This window comes from Benincasa hispida, chromosome 7 (assembly GCF_009727055.1).
Source record: "Benincasa hispida cultivar B227 chromosome 7, ASM972705v1, whole genome shotgun sequence".
In the NCBI taxonomy this organism is placed as follows: Eukaryota; Viridiplantae; Streptophyta; class Magnoliopsida; order Cucurbitales; family Cucurbitaceae; genus Benincasa; species Benincasa hispida.
Genome location: NC_052355.1, coordinates 49,395,964 through 49,414,543, shown reverse-complemented (window position 1 = coordinate 49,414,543; position 18,580 = coordinate 49,395,964). Strand labels below are relative to the sequence as shown.

The 18,580-nt window shown below is 37.4% G+C and overlaps 1 protein-coding gene across 1 annotated transcript; it reads right to left on the bottom strand.

Moving 5' to 3' along the window:
- Positions 1 to 14,925: 14,925 nt before the first annotated feature.
- LOC120081126 (vicilin-like seed storage protein At2g18540) lies at positions 14,926 to 15,480 on the bottom strand. Its single transcript, XM_039035802.1, has one exon. The coding sequence runs from the start codon at positions 15,478 to 15,480 to the stop codon at positions 14,926 to 14,928; it is 555 nt and encodes a 184-aa protein (XP_038891730.1).
- Positions 15,481 to 18,580: the final 3,100 nt, after the last annotated feature.

Genomic DNA, 18,580 nt, shown 5'->3' with positions numbered 1-18,580 from the left:
GGGGATATTCCTGCTTGATCAATTATAAAAAAAACTTCTTCATAATATCATGACCACATTCATCCGAAAGATACTTAAACAAAGTAAAAGTTATTATATAAACATGAAACAAAATATACATGAGTGAATCTAGATGAGTAATACTTACGCAATGTATGTCAAAATGCTCATGTAACCTATTTCAACTATGTTCATACAGATCATGTCCGTTCAAGAGTTCGATGGTACCATTGGTGTTAGTATATTTGGAGGTCTAGCCGAAGCTCTTAATTGTTGAATGGTCCTACCATAACCAAATTTACAAAAATTCAAAATACGAAAAATAATAAATAACCAAACTCATATACTAAAAAAGATGCATATTTTTTCTCGTTAACCATAACTACAAGTTCACGAGGCCATATTACGAAGTTGCCCATTGCTTGATTTAAGGACTCTATTTTTCCCTTCACAGGAATTGGTATTGGCAAATCTTCTCCCATGACAATGTCAATCAGAACTTTAACAGTTAAGCATGACACATCATCATCAAATGCTGTGGCTACTGCAACAATATTATCACAGTTCTTATAGCCAAGTGGCATGGTGTCCCCTTAACAAATTTAAAAGAACTAATGTCATGCATGGTTAAGCACAATATGAATAAAATTTAAAAGTCACAACAAATAAATTACCTCAAAATATTCTTTAGGCATCTTCTCATTATCTTCTTCTTTAGATGCACTTAGTGCGACACTTCTAACAGATGATTTGGATTGATGAGATTGTCTACTATGAGTTTTTTCTCTTGACACTTTACCATGTCGAACATTTTTTTCATTAGAGCCTCCTTCAATTTCTTGGCTCATTGAGGACTTTGGTTTTACTGATTTGAATTATTGGGAATGGGAAACAAAATTACCCACTCCTCTAACACGCCCCTAATGTTCATCTGTACCCAATGCTTTGGTCAAAACATCTTCACCTTCATAGACTTCGGCCAATTTATCCTGTAAAACATATTACAATTTTCACAGAATATCTATATCATCACAAGTTTTAGACATTATATATATGTCATCTTAAACTTTGCACAATATAAACTTACAATTCGATTGGCACATTCTCGAATGGCTTCATCAAAGTATTCATTTTTTTTTTCTTTTCGTGCTTCTTTCCATAAAGTCACCCAATAAGAAGGATCATTCGATATATTCTACATGAACATACATATTTAATTAGCATAAACATATTAGAATATGAAGTAAATAAGCTCAAACATTCAACATATTCAACAATTGTTCACATTTCTTTAACTTTTACAGCTTGTTATTGTAACTACTTGTATCAGAAAAATAGTATAAATACTCATCATTTACAAATTTGTAGCATACAATATACAAAGCTTCAAGAAGACTTGAAATATGTAAAAGAAAAAGCTGTGACTTAGCTCTTGAATAAGATCTCCTCTCCTTCCCGTGGATGTAGGCATCATTTGTCGAACCACGTATATCATCGTGTAGAACTCTTCTTCCTCTTTTCTTCTACAAGATTGCATGTTCTTTATCGCCAATCATTTACTCAAGCAGTCGTACAAAAGAAACAGAAAAGATTAGGGTTAGAGAAGCTTTGCCAATTTGATAGAGAGAACAAGAGAGAGAGAAAGAAATTAATTCTGCAAAATCCCATAAGAATAAAAGTTTTCATTCACTTCCATCAGGAAAAATTTAGTGGAGCGAACCACGTGGAGCACATCAGCTGGAAGTTCGTGGACAAAGGATATCCAAGAACTCTACCAAACCAAATTTATTTTGAGGCAAAATTCTTGGGTTCACGAAATTGGATCAGCAAAGCAGGGTCACTAAATTCATCATTTGGGCTTTTAGAATACAATCAACAAGAAGTAGGCCCAACAAAGTAGTATGAGAGCAAAAGACTTCCAATATTGCAATTTTTTAAGATTTAAGATTCAAGTTTTTCATTCAAAGATGTCAGCAGCAAGATTCGAAGTTGTTGGGCCTGCTTCTTGTTGAATGAATGAAATGAGCCTAAATGATGAATAATATGGCCCTTCTTGCTAATCCAATTTCGTGAGTCCAAATATTTTGCCCCAAAAGAATTTTGGTTTGGTAGAATATTTAGCTACCATTTGTCCACGAACTTCCAGCTGATGTGCTTCACGTGGTTTGATCCACTAACCCTTTCCTGATGGAAGTGAAAGAAAAATTATTCTGATGGGTGATAATTTCAGAATTAATTTCCTTTCTCTCTCTTTCTTTCTCATTCTCTCTTTCGATTTCTATAGAGCTTCTTCTAACCCTAATTTTTTGTTTGTTTTGTGTGAATTGCTTGAGTAAACGATTGATGAACAATAGCATGTAGTCTTGTAGAAGAAAGGAAGAAGAGAAGCGCTACATAACGATATATACGTGGTTTGGCAAATGATGCCTACATCCACGGGAAGGAGGAGAGATCTTTATTTGAGAGCTAAGTCACAGATTTTTCTTTTACAGATTTCAAGTTTTCTTGAAGCTATTGTAATTGTATGCTACGAAATTTGTAAATGTGAGTACTTATACTATTTTCTGATACAAGTAGTTACAATAACAAACTGTAAAAGTTAAAGAAATGTGAATATATCTTGAATATGTTGAATGTTTAAGCTCATCCTCTTCAAATCTCCACCTTAAGCTCAACATGCAAGCTCTTCTCCTTCCAAATTTAACATGTCTTCACCCTTTTTCAGGAAGCTGGAACCCGATCTGACCAAGACAGTTTGCTAGCCTGAGTTTGCTCAGAGGTTTAATAAGCATGTCAGCTGCATTGGGTGATATGAACTTTAAGCACCTCAACTTCTCCTTTCTCTATTCTGTTTCTTACAAAATGATACTTAATGTCTATGTTTTTGGTCCTTGAATGATACTTACGGTTTTTGGATAGGTGAAAGGCACTTTGGTTATCACAATAGATCTTTACTACTGTTTGATTAATATCAAAGTCCTTCATCAACCCCTTTAACCACAGTGCTTCTTTTATTGCTTCTGATGAAGCCATGTACTCTACTTCTATGGTTGATAATGTTGTGATTGACTATAAATTTGCTTTCTAATACTACAAATTTGAACCAAATAAGAATAGATAACCTGTTAATGATCTTCTTTTGTCTTGGTCACCTGCAAAATCTGAATCAACATATCCATATAGCTCTAAATTTGATTCATTAGTACTTTGATATGTTAATTTTGACTGTTTAGACCAAATTAGATATCTTAAAATCCATTTTGTTGCTTTCCAGTGTCTTTTCCCAGGGTTAGACATGTATCTACTGACAAGACTAGTGTCGTACGATAGGTCTGGTCTAGTAGATATCATTAAGTACATTAAACTCCCTACTTCTTGATTGTATGGAATTGATTGCATTTGAGTTAAATGTTTTATGTCTGTTTCTTTTGGTGAGTTTTATGAGGAATGTTTAAAATGACTAGAAATAGGTATAGTGACTGGTTTTGCATTAGACGTATTAAATCTGTTAATTACTTTTTCACAGTAGTTTAGTTGGCTAATGGTTAGAGTTGAGGAAGTTCTGTCCCTTTGAATTTCAATCCCAAGGATCTTTCTAGACTGACCTAAATCCTTCACGTCAAATTCTCTCTTTAGAAGATTTTTGACATGAATTAAATCCTCCTTAGATTTTCCTGTTGTAGCATATCATCAACATAGAATAGTAGATAGACTTTGTCCTTATAGGTAGATGAATTAATATAAGAACAAATATCATAGGAACTTCTTTAAAATATAATATTCTCTATGTAATCATTAAACCTTCTGTACCAGCATCTAGGGGATTATTTAAGACCATATATAGACTTATTTAGGAGATAGTATAGGTCTTACTTCCCTCTTTCTTCAAACCCTTTAGGTTGAACCATATAGATAACCTCATCTAGATTTCCATGAAGGAAAGTAGTTTTAACATCTAGTCGATCTAGTTCAAGATTGTATTGAGCAACTAGAGATAAAAGTAGTCTAATAGAGGTTTGTTTTACTACTGGTGAAAAGATTTCAGAATAGTTTATGCCTTCCCTCTGAGTAAACCCTTTAGCCACTAGCCTTACCTTGTACCTAGGCTTTTCTTCTTTGGTAGAACCCTCCTTTAGTTTATATATTCATTTAGAGGCTATAGGTTTGCATCCTTTAGGAAAAGGGGCTAGGGTCCAAGTATTATTGACAATGAGTGATTCGATTTCTTCATACATAGCTTGAATCCAAGACATAGCATTAGGGCATTTTACTGCCTCTTCAAAAGTGGCTAGTTCTTAGTCATTAGGAGCTATTGTGGCATTTAGGACTAGGTTCATGTAGTTAGTTTTAGTATACCTAGCTAGAGGAACTATCACTCTTCTTTGTCTATCCCTAGCCAAAGAATACTGACTTTGATCAGATACAACTTCAATATTCTCAGTATTCTCATTTGAGACATCCTCTTCTTCTTCTTTAGTTTTAATAGGAGGGTTATGGTTAGTGGAAGAATCTTTAGGTGTCTCCACCTCAATCCTAGTAGTATTAGGGCTATTAGAAACTTCATAAGTTTTTTTTTTTTTTTTTTTGCATAAACATCTCTTTTTCTCTGAAAGTGACATCCCTACTTATGACAAACCTTTTCTCAGTAGGATTTCACATCTTAAATCCTTTGACACCTTCTGAGAACCTAACAAACATACACTTTATTGCCCTAGACTTTAGTTTCCTCTGATTTTGGTGAATATGGCCAACACATCCAAATACCCTTAGATTTTCTAGGTTAGATGGATGTGTGGTCCATTTTTCTTCAGGAGTTCAAAAGTTTAGAGAGGAATGATACACCTATTTAAGGTGTACATAGTGTAGCTTGCTGCCTCAGCCCAATATTTTTCACTAAGGATTGCATTTGAGAGAAGACATCTAACCCTTTCAATGACTGTTCTATTTAGTCTTTCAGCTACTCCATTCTGTTGAGGAGTGAATCTAGCAGTCCTATGCCTAGTTATTCATGTTTCTTTACAAAATTTGTTAAACTTTTCACTACAAAATTCCAGACCATTATCAGTTCTTAGGTATTTAATTTCTTAACAAGTTTGCTTCTCTTTCATGAGTTTCCATTCCTTAAACCTATCAAACACTTAGTCTTTAGTTTTAAGGAAGTAGACCCAACTTTTTCTAGAGAAGTCATCAGTGAAAGAAAGTAAATACTTTGAGCCACTTAGGCTAGGTGTAGGAGTTGGACCCCATAGGTCAGAGTGTATATAGTCTAGGATAGTTTTTGTGGTGTGTTGTGCTTTAGTGAAACTTTGCCTTGTGGCTTTTCCTAAAACACAGTGTTCACAAAAGGTTAGATTTTCCGAGAGACCTTTAGGTAGAATCCCTTGTTTAGATAGGACTTCTAGGCCTTTAGCACTAATGTGAGATAATCTTTTATGCCATACATCAGCCTATGTGATCTCATTTGTGGTGGCAACATATGCCCCTGTCAACATTTCAACTCCTTTGACCACAAATAAGTCATTTATCTTTTCCCCAACTAATATCAACTTAGAATCCTTTAGCACCTCAAAGGTTCCTCCTTTACCCCTGTATTCACACCCAATTGCATCTAGCATACCTAAGGAGATTAGATTTCTCTTAAGTAGTGGAACATATCTCACATTCCTAAGAAGTTTAATAGTTCCATCCTTAAGTTTCATGGAAATAGAGCCAACGCCTTCTATCTTACAGCCTTGGTTGTTTCCCATATACACCATTTCTCCTTCAATTTCTTTAAAGGTGTTGAACCAAGGTCTCATTAAGGTCATGTGGTAGGTGCATCCAAAATTTAGGACCCAATCATGTTTTCCTAGAGGATTTACATGGTTGGATATGTCTAAAGTTGAGGCTAAAGCATCTGAGTAGATAAAGAAGCCTTCTACAACAGATGCTTTAGGCTATTTGCCTTTTGAGTCCTTTTCTTTCTCTTGATTCTTTCTTTTTAGGATAAAACAATCATTAATTAAATGTCTTTTCTTTTTGCAATACTTACATTTTATTTTCTGTTTTGACTTATTATCTTTTGAGTTGTGAGGTTTTCTGTCCTTTGAATGATTTTGTTTGAAGTTTCCTTTAGAAAATAATCCTTCATCACTAGGATGATCCTTTCTATCAATATGTAACTCTAGCTCTCTAGTTCTTAGGGCTGAGATTATAGTCTCTATGCTTATACTGTCCCTTCCATACTTTAGAGCATTTTTTATTTCTTTATAGGGTTCAAGCAAAGACTTTAGAAGCACATAGGCCTCATTTTCATCACCAAGTTTTTCTCCTAGAGTTTTAAATTTAGCAACAATTTTCTTGAACTCATCTAAGTTATCAGTTAAAGTTTTAGATGAATCCCATTTTAAATGTAATGAATTTCTCCCTAAGATATATTTTACTAGGAAGATCTTTAGTAGCATATAACTCTTCTAGTTTAGTCCATATCCTATAGGCAGTTTCTTAATCTAAGACTTGTCTAAGAATACTGGCACTAAGGTTTAGAACTAACGTACCGTAGGCTACCAACTCCCAGTCTTCTTTTTCTTGGGCTGTCATAGTGGCAGAGAGTGTTGATGTGTCATGGAGGGATTTCTGAGCTTTCTGCTAGCTGAGAATCGCCTTGATTTTGGCCTTCCACAGGCCGAAGTCTCCTTTGCCATCGAATTTCTTCACTTCGAATCTTGCTACTAACATTTTTGGATGAAAAACTTGAATCTTGATTCTTCAAGAACTGTAATCTTGTAAGTCCTTTTGCTCCGATACCACTTTGTTAGGCCTGTTTCTTGTTGAATGAATGAAATGAGCCTAAATGATGAATAATATGGCCCTTCTTGCTGATCCAATTTCGTGAGTCCAAATATTTTTCCCCAAAAGAATTTTGGTTTGGGTCCACGAACTTCCAGCTGATGTGCTCCACGTGGTTTGATCCACTAACCCTTGCCTGATGGAAGTGAAAGAAAAATTATTCTGATGGGTGATAATTTCAGAATTAATTTCCTTTCTTTCTCTTTCTTTCTCGTTCTCTCTTTCAATTTTTGTAGAGCTTCTTCTAACCCTAATTTTCTATATATTTTGTGCGACTTACTTGAGTAAGCGATCAATGAACAATAACATGCAATCTTGTATAAGAAAGGAAGAAGAGAAGCGCTACACAACGATATATGTGGTTTGGAAAATGATGTCTACATCCACGAGAAGGAGAAGAGATCTTTATTTGAGAACTAAGTCACAGATTTTTCTTTTACAGATTTCAAGTTTTCTTGAAGCTATTGTAATTGTATGCTACGAAATTTGTAAATGATGAGTACTTATACTATTTTCTGATACAAGTAGTTACAATAACAAACTGTAAAAGTTAAAGAAATGTGAATAGATCTTGAATATGTCGAATGTTTGAGCTTATTCTCTTCAGAAGTAGAAAAACTCGATGGCAAAGGAGATTTTGGCCTGTGGAAGGCTAAAATCAAGGAAATTCTCGGCCAGTAGAAAGCTCACAGAGCCCTCCTTGACCCATCAACACTCCTTGCCACAGTGACAGCTGAAGAAAAAAAAGACTGGGAACTGGCAGCTTATGGTACGTTGGGTCTAAACCTTAGTGTTCTTAGACAAGTTTTAGATCAAGAAACTGCCTATAGGATATGGACTAAACTAGAAGAATTATATGCTACCAAAGATCATCCTAGTAAAATGTACCTTAGGGAGAAATTCTTTACATTTAAAATGGATTCATAAAAGACTTTAAATGATAATTTAGATGAGTTCAAGAAAATTGTTGTTGAATTCAAAACTCTAGGAGAAAAACTTGGTGATGAAAAAAAGGCCTATGTGCTTCTAAACTCTTTGCAAGAACCCTATAAGGAAATTAAAAATGCTCTAAAATATGGAAGGGACAGTATAAGTACAAACACTATAATTTCAGCCCTAAGAACTAGAGAGCTAGAGTTACAGATTGATAAAAAAGGATCATCCTAGTGGTGAAGGGTTATTTGCTAAAGGAAACTTCAAACAAAATCATTCAAATGACAGAAAACCACATAACTCAAATGATAATAAGTCTAAACAGAAAATAAAATGTAAGTATTGCAAAATGAAAGGAAATATAATCAAAGACTGTTTTATCCTAAAAAGGAAGAACCAAGAGAAAGAAAAGGACTTAAAAGGCAAACAACTCGAAGCATCTGTTGTAGAAGGTTCATTTATTTACTTAGATGCATTAGCCTCAACTTTAGACAAATCCGACCATGTAAATCCTCTAGGAAAACATGATTGGGTCCTAGATTCTAGATGCACCTACCACATGACCTCAGTGAGACCATGGTTTGAGAAATGGTTTATATGGGAAACAACCAAGGCTGTAGGATAGAAGGCATTGGTTATGTTTCTATAAAACTTAAGGATGGAACTATTAAACTCCTTGGGAATGTGAGATATGTTCCACTTCTTAAGAGAAATCTAATCTCCTTTGGTATGCTTGATGCAATTGGGTGTGAGTACAGGGGTAAAGGAGGAACTCTTGAGGTGCTAAAATACTCTAAGGTGATACTAGTTGGGGAAAAGATAAATGACTTATTTGTGGTCAAAGAAGTTGAAATGATGACAGGGACATATGTTGCCACCACAAATGAGATCACAGAGGCTGATGTTTGGCGCAAGAGATTACCTCACATTAGTGCTAAAGGCCTAGAAGTCCTATCTAATTTGGTCTAAACAGTCAAAATTAACATATCAAAGTACTAATGAAACAGAGTTAGAGCTATATGAATATGTTGATTCAGATTTTGCAGGTGACCAAGACAAAAGAAGATCATTAACAGGTTATCTATTCTTATTTGGTTCAAATTTATTGTATTGGAAAGCAAATTTACAGTCAATCACAACATTATCAACCACAGAAGAAGAGTACATGGCTTTATCAGAAGCAATAAAAGAAGCATTGTGGTTAAAGGGGTTGATGAAGGACTTTGGTATTAATTAAATAGTAGTAAAGATCTACTATGATAACCAAAGTTCCATTCACCTATCCAAAAACCCTCAATATCATTCAAGGACCAAACACATAGATATTAAATATTACTTTGTAAGAGACATAATAGAAAAAGGAGAAGTCGAAGTGTTGAAAGATCATACCACCAAAAATGCAATCGACATGCTTACCAAACCTATGTCCAATTTCAAGCTAGCAAATTTTCTTAGTCAAATTGGCTTCCAGCTTCCTGAAAAAGGGTGAAGACATGTCAAATCTAGAAGGAGAAGAGCTTGCATGTTGAGCTTAAGGTGGAGATTTGAAGTAAATAAGCTAAAACTTTCAACATATTCAACAGCTGTTCACATTTCTTTAACTTTTACAGTTTGTTATTGTAACTACTTGTATCAGAAAAATAGTATAAATACTCATCATTTAGAAATTTGTAGCATACAACATACAAAGCTTCAAGAAAGCTTAAAATGTGTAAAAGAAAAAGTTGTGACTTAGCCCGTGGATGTAGGCATCATTTGCCGAACTACGTATATCATCGTGTAGAACTCTTCTTCCACTTTTCTTCTACAAGATTGCATGTTCTTTATCACCAATCGTTTACTCAAGCAGTCACATGAAACAAACAGAAAAGATTAGGGTTAGAGAAGCTCTCCAAATTTGGTAGAGAGAACGAGAGAGAGAGAAGGAAATTAATTCTGCAAAATCCCATAAGAATAAAAGTTTTCATTCATTTCCATCAGGCAAAAGTTAGTGGAGCGAACCACGTGGAGCACGTTAGCTGGAAGTTCGTGGACAAAGGATATCCAAGAACTCTACCAAACCAAATTTATTTTGGGGCAAAATTCTTGGGTTCACGAAATTGGATCCACAAAGCAGGGCCACTAAATTCATCATTTGGGCTTTTAGAATACAATAAAAAAGAAGCAGGCCCAACATAATAAAAGATTTAATTTAAGTAAAAAAAATTACTAATTCTTGGGCAAGATTTGCATAACCCTTTCGAGAAATGTGATGATTATATATACATTTTGACCTTCTTTCTTTTTGAAGACAACTTATTTCCTATACAACAAATCTAGTTGAAGTTACCTATCAAAACAATGATAATATTGACATTTATTTAGAATGACTTATATCCCATTTTTCACTCAATTGTTCACTAACAAACGATGTCCACTGATCTTGCTCTATATGAGAATATTTTTGGGGAAGGAAATTGCAAGACCAAGGGTTCATCCTTAAATGGAAGTATGAACTTTTGAGTCAATGTGGTCTTGAAAGTCCAAAACTTCCTAGATGTGCAGACATGAGTATATCATGTTTGGACTTAGAGTCCACATCGAATGACATCTGCACAATAAAAAAAGTTGTAAACAATAAACTAATAAACTACTATGCACATGAATTAAAGTTTTAGAAAACATACTGCTACACAATCAAAAAGTTTATCTTTTAGATGGTTTGGAACTTTTTTCCAAGAATTATACATTATAGATATTTTCTGTCGAACACAAACTCCTATATAACTTTGCATCTTCTTTGCACCAAATTCAATCGATTGTCCATGTTCATTATAATCAATGGACAACCGTTGCCCAGATGTTCTTATTTTTGCCAACTCAGACATATTGTTGGGCCACGTGGAATACTTATTCTGCTATTTTTTTGTGGGATCATATTTTTATCATCCTCGTTGCTACTTGCTATTTTTCCATGTCAATCTGCAAAACAAAACAAAAAAAAACATTACTCATACAAAAAACATATAATCTTAATATTCAAGTACATATAACCATAGTAAATGACATACCATGTTTAATACATTATTTATCAACCCATATACCCTTACAATCATTTCTAATGTATGTGGATGTTGTATCATCAATCTTAATTTATCAACATTGGGCATTCTTTGCATACCTCCATAACCACACTCTTTTAGTATATCTCCTATTTCATCTTCATAAAAATCATCTTCAATTATTAGTCGTGGAGATGTTAAAACAATTGACCAACCCAAATTTGCAAGGTCTTTTACATAGAAGACTTGTTTTGCTTGAGAGACTAAAACAAATGGGTCTGATTTATGTCCAATACGATTGAGGTCCATAATAGTAAACCCAAACTCGTCTGTTTTGAATCTATTTCTATTCTCAACTCAATTACATTTGAATAAAATAAATGATAATCCATGATAGTCAAGCTCCCATATTTCTTTTATTACACCATAAAAGGTCATATCTGACATGACGGGGCTTTTGTCCTTAGCACTAGAGACTTGCATTGTAGTAGCTATTATACTAACTCCACTATTTTGAACCCTCTTAATATCATCGCGATTATTTGTGTGATAGTAGTAACCATTGACCACGTAACTCGAATATTTTGCCACAGTTGGACAAGATCCATTAGCTATCCATCTTAAAGCAGGCGATATGAAATTTTTGGGAACTTCGAGAGCTAGTGCAACCTACGATATATTTTATAATAGTTTAGTAGTTAACATTTTATTATACATCAAATAATAGGTCTCTAGAGATTACCCGTGTGGACAACTGATGACGAAAATTTAGATTACCAAATCGTTGAGGACTTGATAACTAAAATTAGATGAACGCACTATGCGATGCATGTTCTAAATGTATGCATTGATTATCATGCATCGGTGGTCATGCAGTTGGAATGAACTATGATTAGTGAATGTATGCGATGACTGTGCGTTCCTGTCACAAGTTTTCTTGCGCTCTACGCCAGTATAACGCGAACTCAAGTTTCTCGGGTGATCCGAGGTCGAACTCAAGGACTTGTAATTAAATGCTATGCGGTAATGTATATGCGACGGTAAATAAAAGAAATGGATGAGAGGTTTTATAGCTAACACTACTCCTACTTCTAAGTAACGAGATAATGCAATGAGAAGTATGAATGAGAGATAGAGACACGAACGCTGATGACGTGAAATAAATGGATGGGAAAAATAGATAAAATATGAGGATGTCTTTGTTGAAAATAGGGCTTTTAACCTAGGGGCATTTATGTAATTATGTAAGACCTCTAGGGTTTCCTAATGTCTATTTATCAGTGTGTCCCTGTGTATCTAGGGTATCAATTTTAAAACGAATAAGAAAAGTCTTTATATCAGTGTTTTTTCCTCTAATACTGAGTTTCCACGTAATCTTGGTTGTTCTTTCTCTTCTCTATTCTTTATTTTTAACTTGTATCAGAGCGCAGTGCTGAAACCCTAAGCGGTTATGGAAGAGAATCAACCTCAATCCTCTTCTACTGATGGGTCTTCGAGTTTTGACATGAAAACGAGAATCCGAGCAGCTGTAAAAGAATGTTTTCAGGATGCCATACAGGAACTCTCCATGTAGAAACGAGTCGAACTCGAGAATCATAGGTATATCCAGTCACGATCGGAGATGGAGTCGCCGCGAAGAACAGACGACTCACGATCGGAGCGACCAGCCATCACGATCTATTTTTCTCTCTTTTTTGGCCCAATATCTGAATAGAGGCAGCATAAATAACTTGTAATTTTACAAAGTTATTAACCCGCAAATTTTGATATATGTTTGTCCTCAATATATTTCCACTAAGGCAATAAAGCTCAATTCCTATCCTATATTTTTGCATCGATTGGTTGCTCCGAATGTTACACTTAGGCATATTTCTTGACAACATAATTTCCTTCTATCCTTGCTAATTCTTAACAATTCCTACTTTATTCTTCTATGTAACAAATTTCTGCTAAAAAATGCTTTTCTAGTTTAAAAATAGAATGTTTACCTCTTCTTTGTCAAAATAACTTGTATGTCTATATGCGGAGGTCAAATCTTGCATCATTTATTTAGAAACTGTTGGTCATGGTTACACCCTTCGTTTTGGTTTGTTCCCACGAGTGTCATGTGAACATCCAACTATGGTTGTGTGCCAATTTCAACTTTAACTCATGATATTCAGAGAAATTGTCTCTTGCATTTATTTTTCTTTTCTTTCTTTTTCTTTTTCATTTTCATTTTCATACTGCGTTGTTCTTGGAAACCCACCTTCGTTTTGTCTTGCTCCCACGGGTGTCAAACGAACCTCCAACTACGAGCAGGTTCCTTTCACAACTTACTCATATCAGGTTGGGAATGTCTTTTAGGTTTTCCTTTGCGCTGACATTGGAGTTCTGTAAAAAAATTGTTAACAGAAAATGAACGCATTTTCTTAATGACCGCATATTCCTGATCTTATTTGGTCAGACCTTCCCCACCCCCAAATTTAGAGATGCACAAAGTCCTCATTGCGTTGTTTGGATAGACTACACAAACACTTAGAGAAAAATTTCAAAAAGAAGGTTTGAGCAGAACTTTGTAAGATAAAAGATAAAATACTGCTAAAGCTAAGAATTAACTAAGTGTTAGTCAGAATTTACAAAGTGTGGGAAATTTTTCTAAGTATAAACATATTATACATCATGGCAGCGCAATGAATAACATAAAAGTAAAAGATTAAGAACATCGCAAATATTGACAAAGGGTGATAAAGAAAAAGGCACAGGAAAATGGAGAGAATATTTACTCAATTGTATTGAATATTAACAAAGAGTACAAAGAATTATTAACGCAATACAAAAATTATGGCCTATACAAAGAATGAAAGAATTTCATCAACTTAGAAAAATAATGAATTGAATAAAAATATTGCAGAATGGCCACATAAAAAAATATGTGAGGATTATTGCTGAGGAGCAGGAGGATTTGGAGGAGGGTTTTGAGGTGGTACTAAGGGAGCTTCTTCAAAATTCAAGTGTTGCCAAAGATGCGGAGGCACCATGGGACCATGAAGATATGCGGTGAGAAAATTGAAGTACTCCTGGTTGCGCTCCGCAATCTGTCATTGGTGCTGTTGGACTTTATAAATATTGCACTGAATGTTGATCAACGTCTCCCTTGATGTGGCAGCACTACGCTGTATATCATCGATTTGCTCCATTACCACCTCAAATCATTGATTGTAGAAGGCTTGTTGTTGAGCAAAAAGTTGTTGTTGTTGAGAGAGAAGGGACCACATTTTGGCTAACTCAGCAGCTAAGGTGGGGATGGAAGGTTGTGCCTGCGATGTCTCGCCAGCAACGTTTTGGGGTTGGGCAGAGGTGCCTTCACCCAAATCGTGTGAGTCATCAAACATGCGGCGGTGGGATGGGGGGTTGCGATGATGATGCTGAAGGTGAGGGTGAGGCTGCTGGGCATGCGGTTGGAGAATTTAGGGCGAGAAGAAGGTTGGTAAAGTGCTCATGGAGTGGAGAAGAAGGTTGTTCAGGTGGGCTTGGAGGGCTTGAAGGGCAAATTACCAAGGGCAAAGGGTCCAAAGGTTCTGAATCATGCGTTGGTGACTCTTGGACCTTTTCATTTCCCCTTGTCTTCTCTATATTGTATTTTAGGCTTTAGTTCTTGCTGCGCATTGAGATTGATTGCGGGCCTCTTTAAGGGTAACTCAGGGCTATGTGGGGAGACTTTGAGGAGCAACCTCAAGATCTTTATATTGACGATCCAGACAGGCACATACTTGAAACAGTCCATGGAAAGAAGTATTGCCCTTGGATGTGCCCCACTAGTGCTCTAAGCTGTCTTCGTGCCCAGTTGCGTTAAAACTCTTAGTCACTTCGTGCCCGGAGGGCGCAATGATTTGGACGCAAAGGTACGAATGCCTTTTAGTGAAACCGACCACTTCGTGCCCAGTTGTGTTAAAGCTCTCAGTGTATCTTCCATTTGTTGTTCCATGGGATCATCAATGATTTTTTTGGCCGGTGCATCCGGGTTATTCTTCATCTGGTACAACTCATTGATGTCCCTTGTGCTTAAGGACACCGTTTAACCTTTTATGTTCACCGCATCTCTGGTACCATGCAGACGTCCTCGGTAGAAGTCTCACACTACCTATGGCACAATAATGGCTGGGCACTGGATAAATGAATCCCAACCATGCTCCACTATCACACTTGTGACAAGTTCCGGTAGTGGCATTGGCCTAGGATAGAAGCCCATCTCTATCAGCATGTCATCATTTTCTTTCCTCTTCAATGGACGCTTCCTTGCCAACGCGGGCTCGCTACTTTCTGTGATTGCTTTGCCCTTTTCTTTGGACAACGCAAGGCGGGCTGCTTGCCTTTGTCTCTTCTCCCGCTCTTTGCGTTGTTTCTTCTTCTCGCATTTCGTGAGTTTTTTACCCTTCTTCTTTGCCAAGCGTTTCGTGTTTTCTTCGTGCTTCCTCTTATTCTCTTCTCTAATTTTCCTCTCTTCTTCAACCTTCTTCTTTTTCTCTTCTTCCTCCTCTTCTCCTAATTCTCTTTCGAACTCTTCTACAAACTGCTTGGAGGCCAACAAAAAGCATTGTTCCTCTTCTAGCCTCCTTTCTTCTTTAATCCTTGCGAGCTCATTATTACTGTGCATCTTTTCATCTTGCAGTCTTTTTCTTCTATTCCCTTCTGCCATGACGAGTTTTGCGCGCTCCATTTTCTCCATTTTCTCCTCCTCTTCTTTTCTCCTTCTTTATTTTTCTTCTAATGCGGTAATCAATCTTTGAGGGTCAATAGTAGACCCTTGTGGCGCATTCTCCTTGCGACGCCGCATCAGGGGGGTACCTTCTCCTTCTTCATCCTCATCGGTCACAACCACTTGCGTTGTTTCAGGTTGCGTCGGGTCCATTAATTGCGTTATTTCCCCCTTGTTCTCCCTTATGGAGGTTGATTCTGGGCTCGCAGCCCTCTTCTTCTTTTCTTCTTCTTTTCTCAGGCGCCTTTCCTCACGTCGGTACTCTCTTCTTTCTTCCTTCTCTTTCCTCTTCCTTTCCTTCTTGGCTTCCTCATCTTCATCATCATCATTTTCTTTCTTCTTTTTCTCCTTGTGATGATGAGAAGACTCACCCTCTCCAGCCTTTCTCCCCTTTCTTTTCTTCTTCTTTTTCTCCTCAACTACCTCTGGTTACGTCTCCACTCAAACCTCATCCATCGTAACTTCAGCCACCGTAATCTCCTCTTCTGCAACTCTGGAGGGTCCGTCATAGGTTTTTCATTGGTAGTCACCTCAGGAGTCTCTAAGGTCAGAGTGCCTCTTCCTGCCTCCTCTTCATTCACTACTTCCTCCGCCACTAACACTACTTCAGTCACTGCCACCGTCACCTCCTCCATAGATAGTGGTTGGTTCACAACCCTTGCCTCGGGTAATCCTCTTCCTTGCTCTAGATTGCTCATAATGTTACCAAACACCTCTATGTCATCACGTCTCTTCTTCTCACTTTCTGTTGAGACGGCTGGAGTTGGGAGTGGGGTGCTTTTAGTGCTTTGCCCCCTCTTGAACTGAGGAGGCCGGATGGCTAAGGGGTTTCTCCGGGGTCTACTGGCGATTCTGGGGACAGTATGTGGTCGGGTGGTAAATTGGCGACAGGCAGCGAGGAATGCTGCCTCTCGCATGGCGATTTGGTCAGAGGAAGGGGTTGAAGGTGAAGCAGAGTGTTGGAAAGCTTGGTCGGCCATAGGTGATAAGGTGAAAAGAACTGGAAAAGTCGCTAGGGTTGCTGGGAAGAAGAAAGCTCTGTATGTAGTGGGCGCTAGGGTTTTCAGTTTTCAAATGAGGTAAAGAGTTCACAAACGGTGAAGGTCCTATTTATAGGTTGGGCCTTAGTGGGCCCAACGCGATTTTCGCAGTGACAGGTCTCGAGACACTCAAAAGACCCATCGCTCGAACTTCCTTCATTTATGAAATTTCAGAAAAACATCCTTTCGTCTGCAGATTCATCATTTCTTTGGGATACGAAATGATTGGACTTCTCAGTTTTGCAAAAAGAATTTTCTTTAATGTTTTATTCGAATGGACGCAAGGTAAAGATTAACGCAATGGGTCTACCAATGCCAATGCATCTTCGTAGAAGAAGGGCAACAACGCATGCATCCCCACATCACACCCCTTAACTAAACACATTTCTGGAGGATCGGGTGCATGGTATTGCTACCAGCGCAACACTACCTCGACACGCATTTTGCTAAGGATGGGCAAAGGACACACACGCGTGCAACACACCCTTCAGCTCAACGCAATTGAGTTGGATGAACGCAAAGCGTATCTTGTTGGTTCAAGATGCGTCCATTATCACCTTGCATACTAGATGTTGATTGTTTTATTTATTAAATATTTTATTTATTTTTTTTTTCACCAACGCAAGTGCTATTACTTACGGTAATCAATTTCTTCTCATTTCTCAATCATTCACCAATTAAGGAATAACGCATTAAATATAGAAAAGTAAAAGGAATTAAAAATAGTACAGAAATCAATGCAAGAAAATTTAATGAGTCTTAAATTCATAAAATCATGGAACAAATTAATCGAAGCAATAAATGACAGAAATCAGAAATTCATAAAGACAGGAATTAAAGAAAGCATTTAAATATAGATGTGAGATATGGACCAGAAGATGCGTTTCCTTAAATGAGTGCAATCCACACCTCTGCAGGCGGTCCAGCTTGCTTACCCGATGTCCTAAGGACATTGCTCCATTCCATTAGATCCTGGGGCTTCAGAGTTGCCGGGCAACGTTCCTAGGGTTCTATTTCTCAGCTCAGATGCCAGCTGGCCCACTTGGATCTCCAAGTTTTGAATTGAAGACCCCTGCATCTGCATCACTGCGTCATTTTTATCCATATATTGTTTGAGCTGGGCCTCCAATGAGCTTCCAGAGGTGTTTGAAGATGATGGTTGCTGATTATGCGATTGACTTGGTTGCCCCTGATTTGAGTTACTGTCATTCTGATGGTTGCTTGGCCCCCCTTGGTTAGGATTCCCTCCCCAATCGAAGTTGGGATGGCTTCTCCAACCCGGATTGTAGGTGTTGCTAAAGGGGTTGTTTTGGATGGCGCCTACTTGTTGGATGTTCGATGGGCACATTTCTGCTACATGAGCCCCTCCACAATTAACGTAACTTATTGCGATCACTTGAGCCGGTGTAGCGGGTTGCGCTGATTGTTGGGGGATGGCTCCTTGATTGATTGCCATCGATTGGAGGATTGAGGTCACTGCGGCCATCTGTGCAGCCAAAGTCATCATTATCTCCGCAGGGACTGTCTCTTATACACATCTAGATGTGTATAAGAGACAGATCATCTCCAGTCATCCATGTTTCGCGGTATGTGGTCAAGGATAACTTTGGCATCTGTATAGCTCTTGTCCATAAAACCTCATGCTGCGAAGGCATCAACAACAGCCTGTGTCGATCTGTTTAGGCCGTTATAAAAGGTCTCCATCAAAACGCAATCGGGTATCCCGATATGCGGGCAGTTTTTCACCAATCTTCTAAATCACACCCAAGCGGTGCTCAGGGTCACATTATTCATTTGCTCGAAGTTCAGCACGTCCTTTCGTCGCCTTGCGTGGACGGCCGATGGGAAGAACTTCTTCATGAATCGCTCAACCAGCTGATCCCATGATCTAATCTCGTTTGGCTCCATTGAGTGAGCCCAACTCTTGGCTTCGTCCCTCAAGGTGTAAGGGAACAAATAAAGTCTAATACCCTCAGAGGTGACGCCAGGTAGCGAGAAAT

Coding starts and splice junctions, on each gene's coding strand:
- LOC120081126 (XM_039035802.1), bottom strand. CDS start 15,480: ATGGCAGAAGGGAATAGAAGAAAAAGACTGCAAGATGAAAAGATGCAC.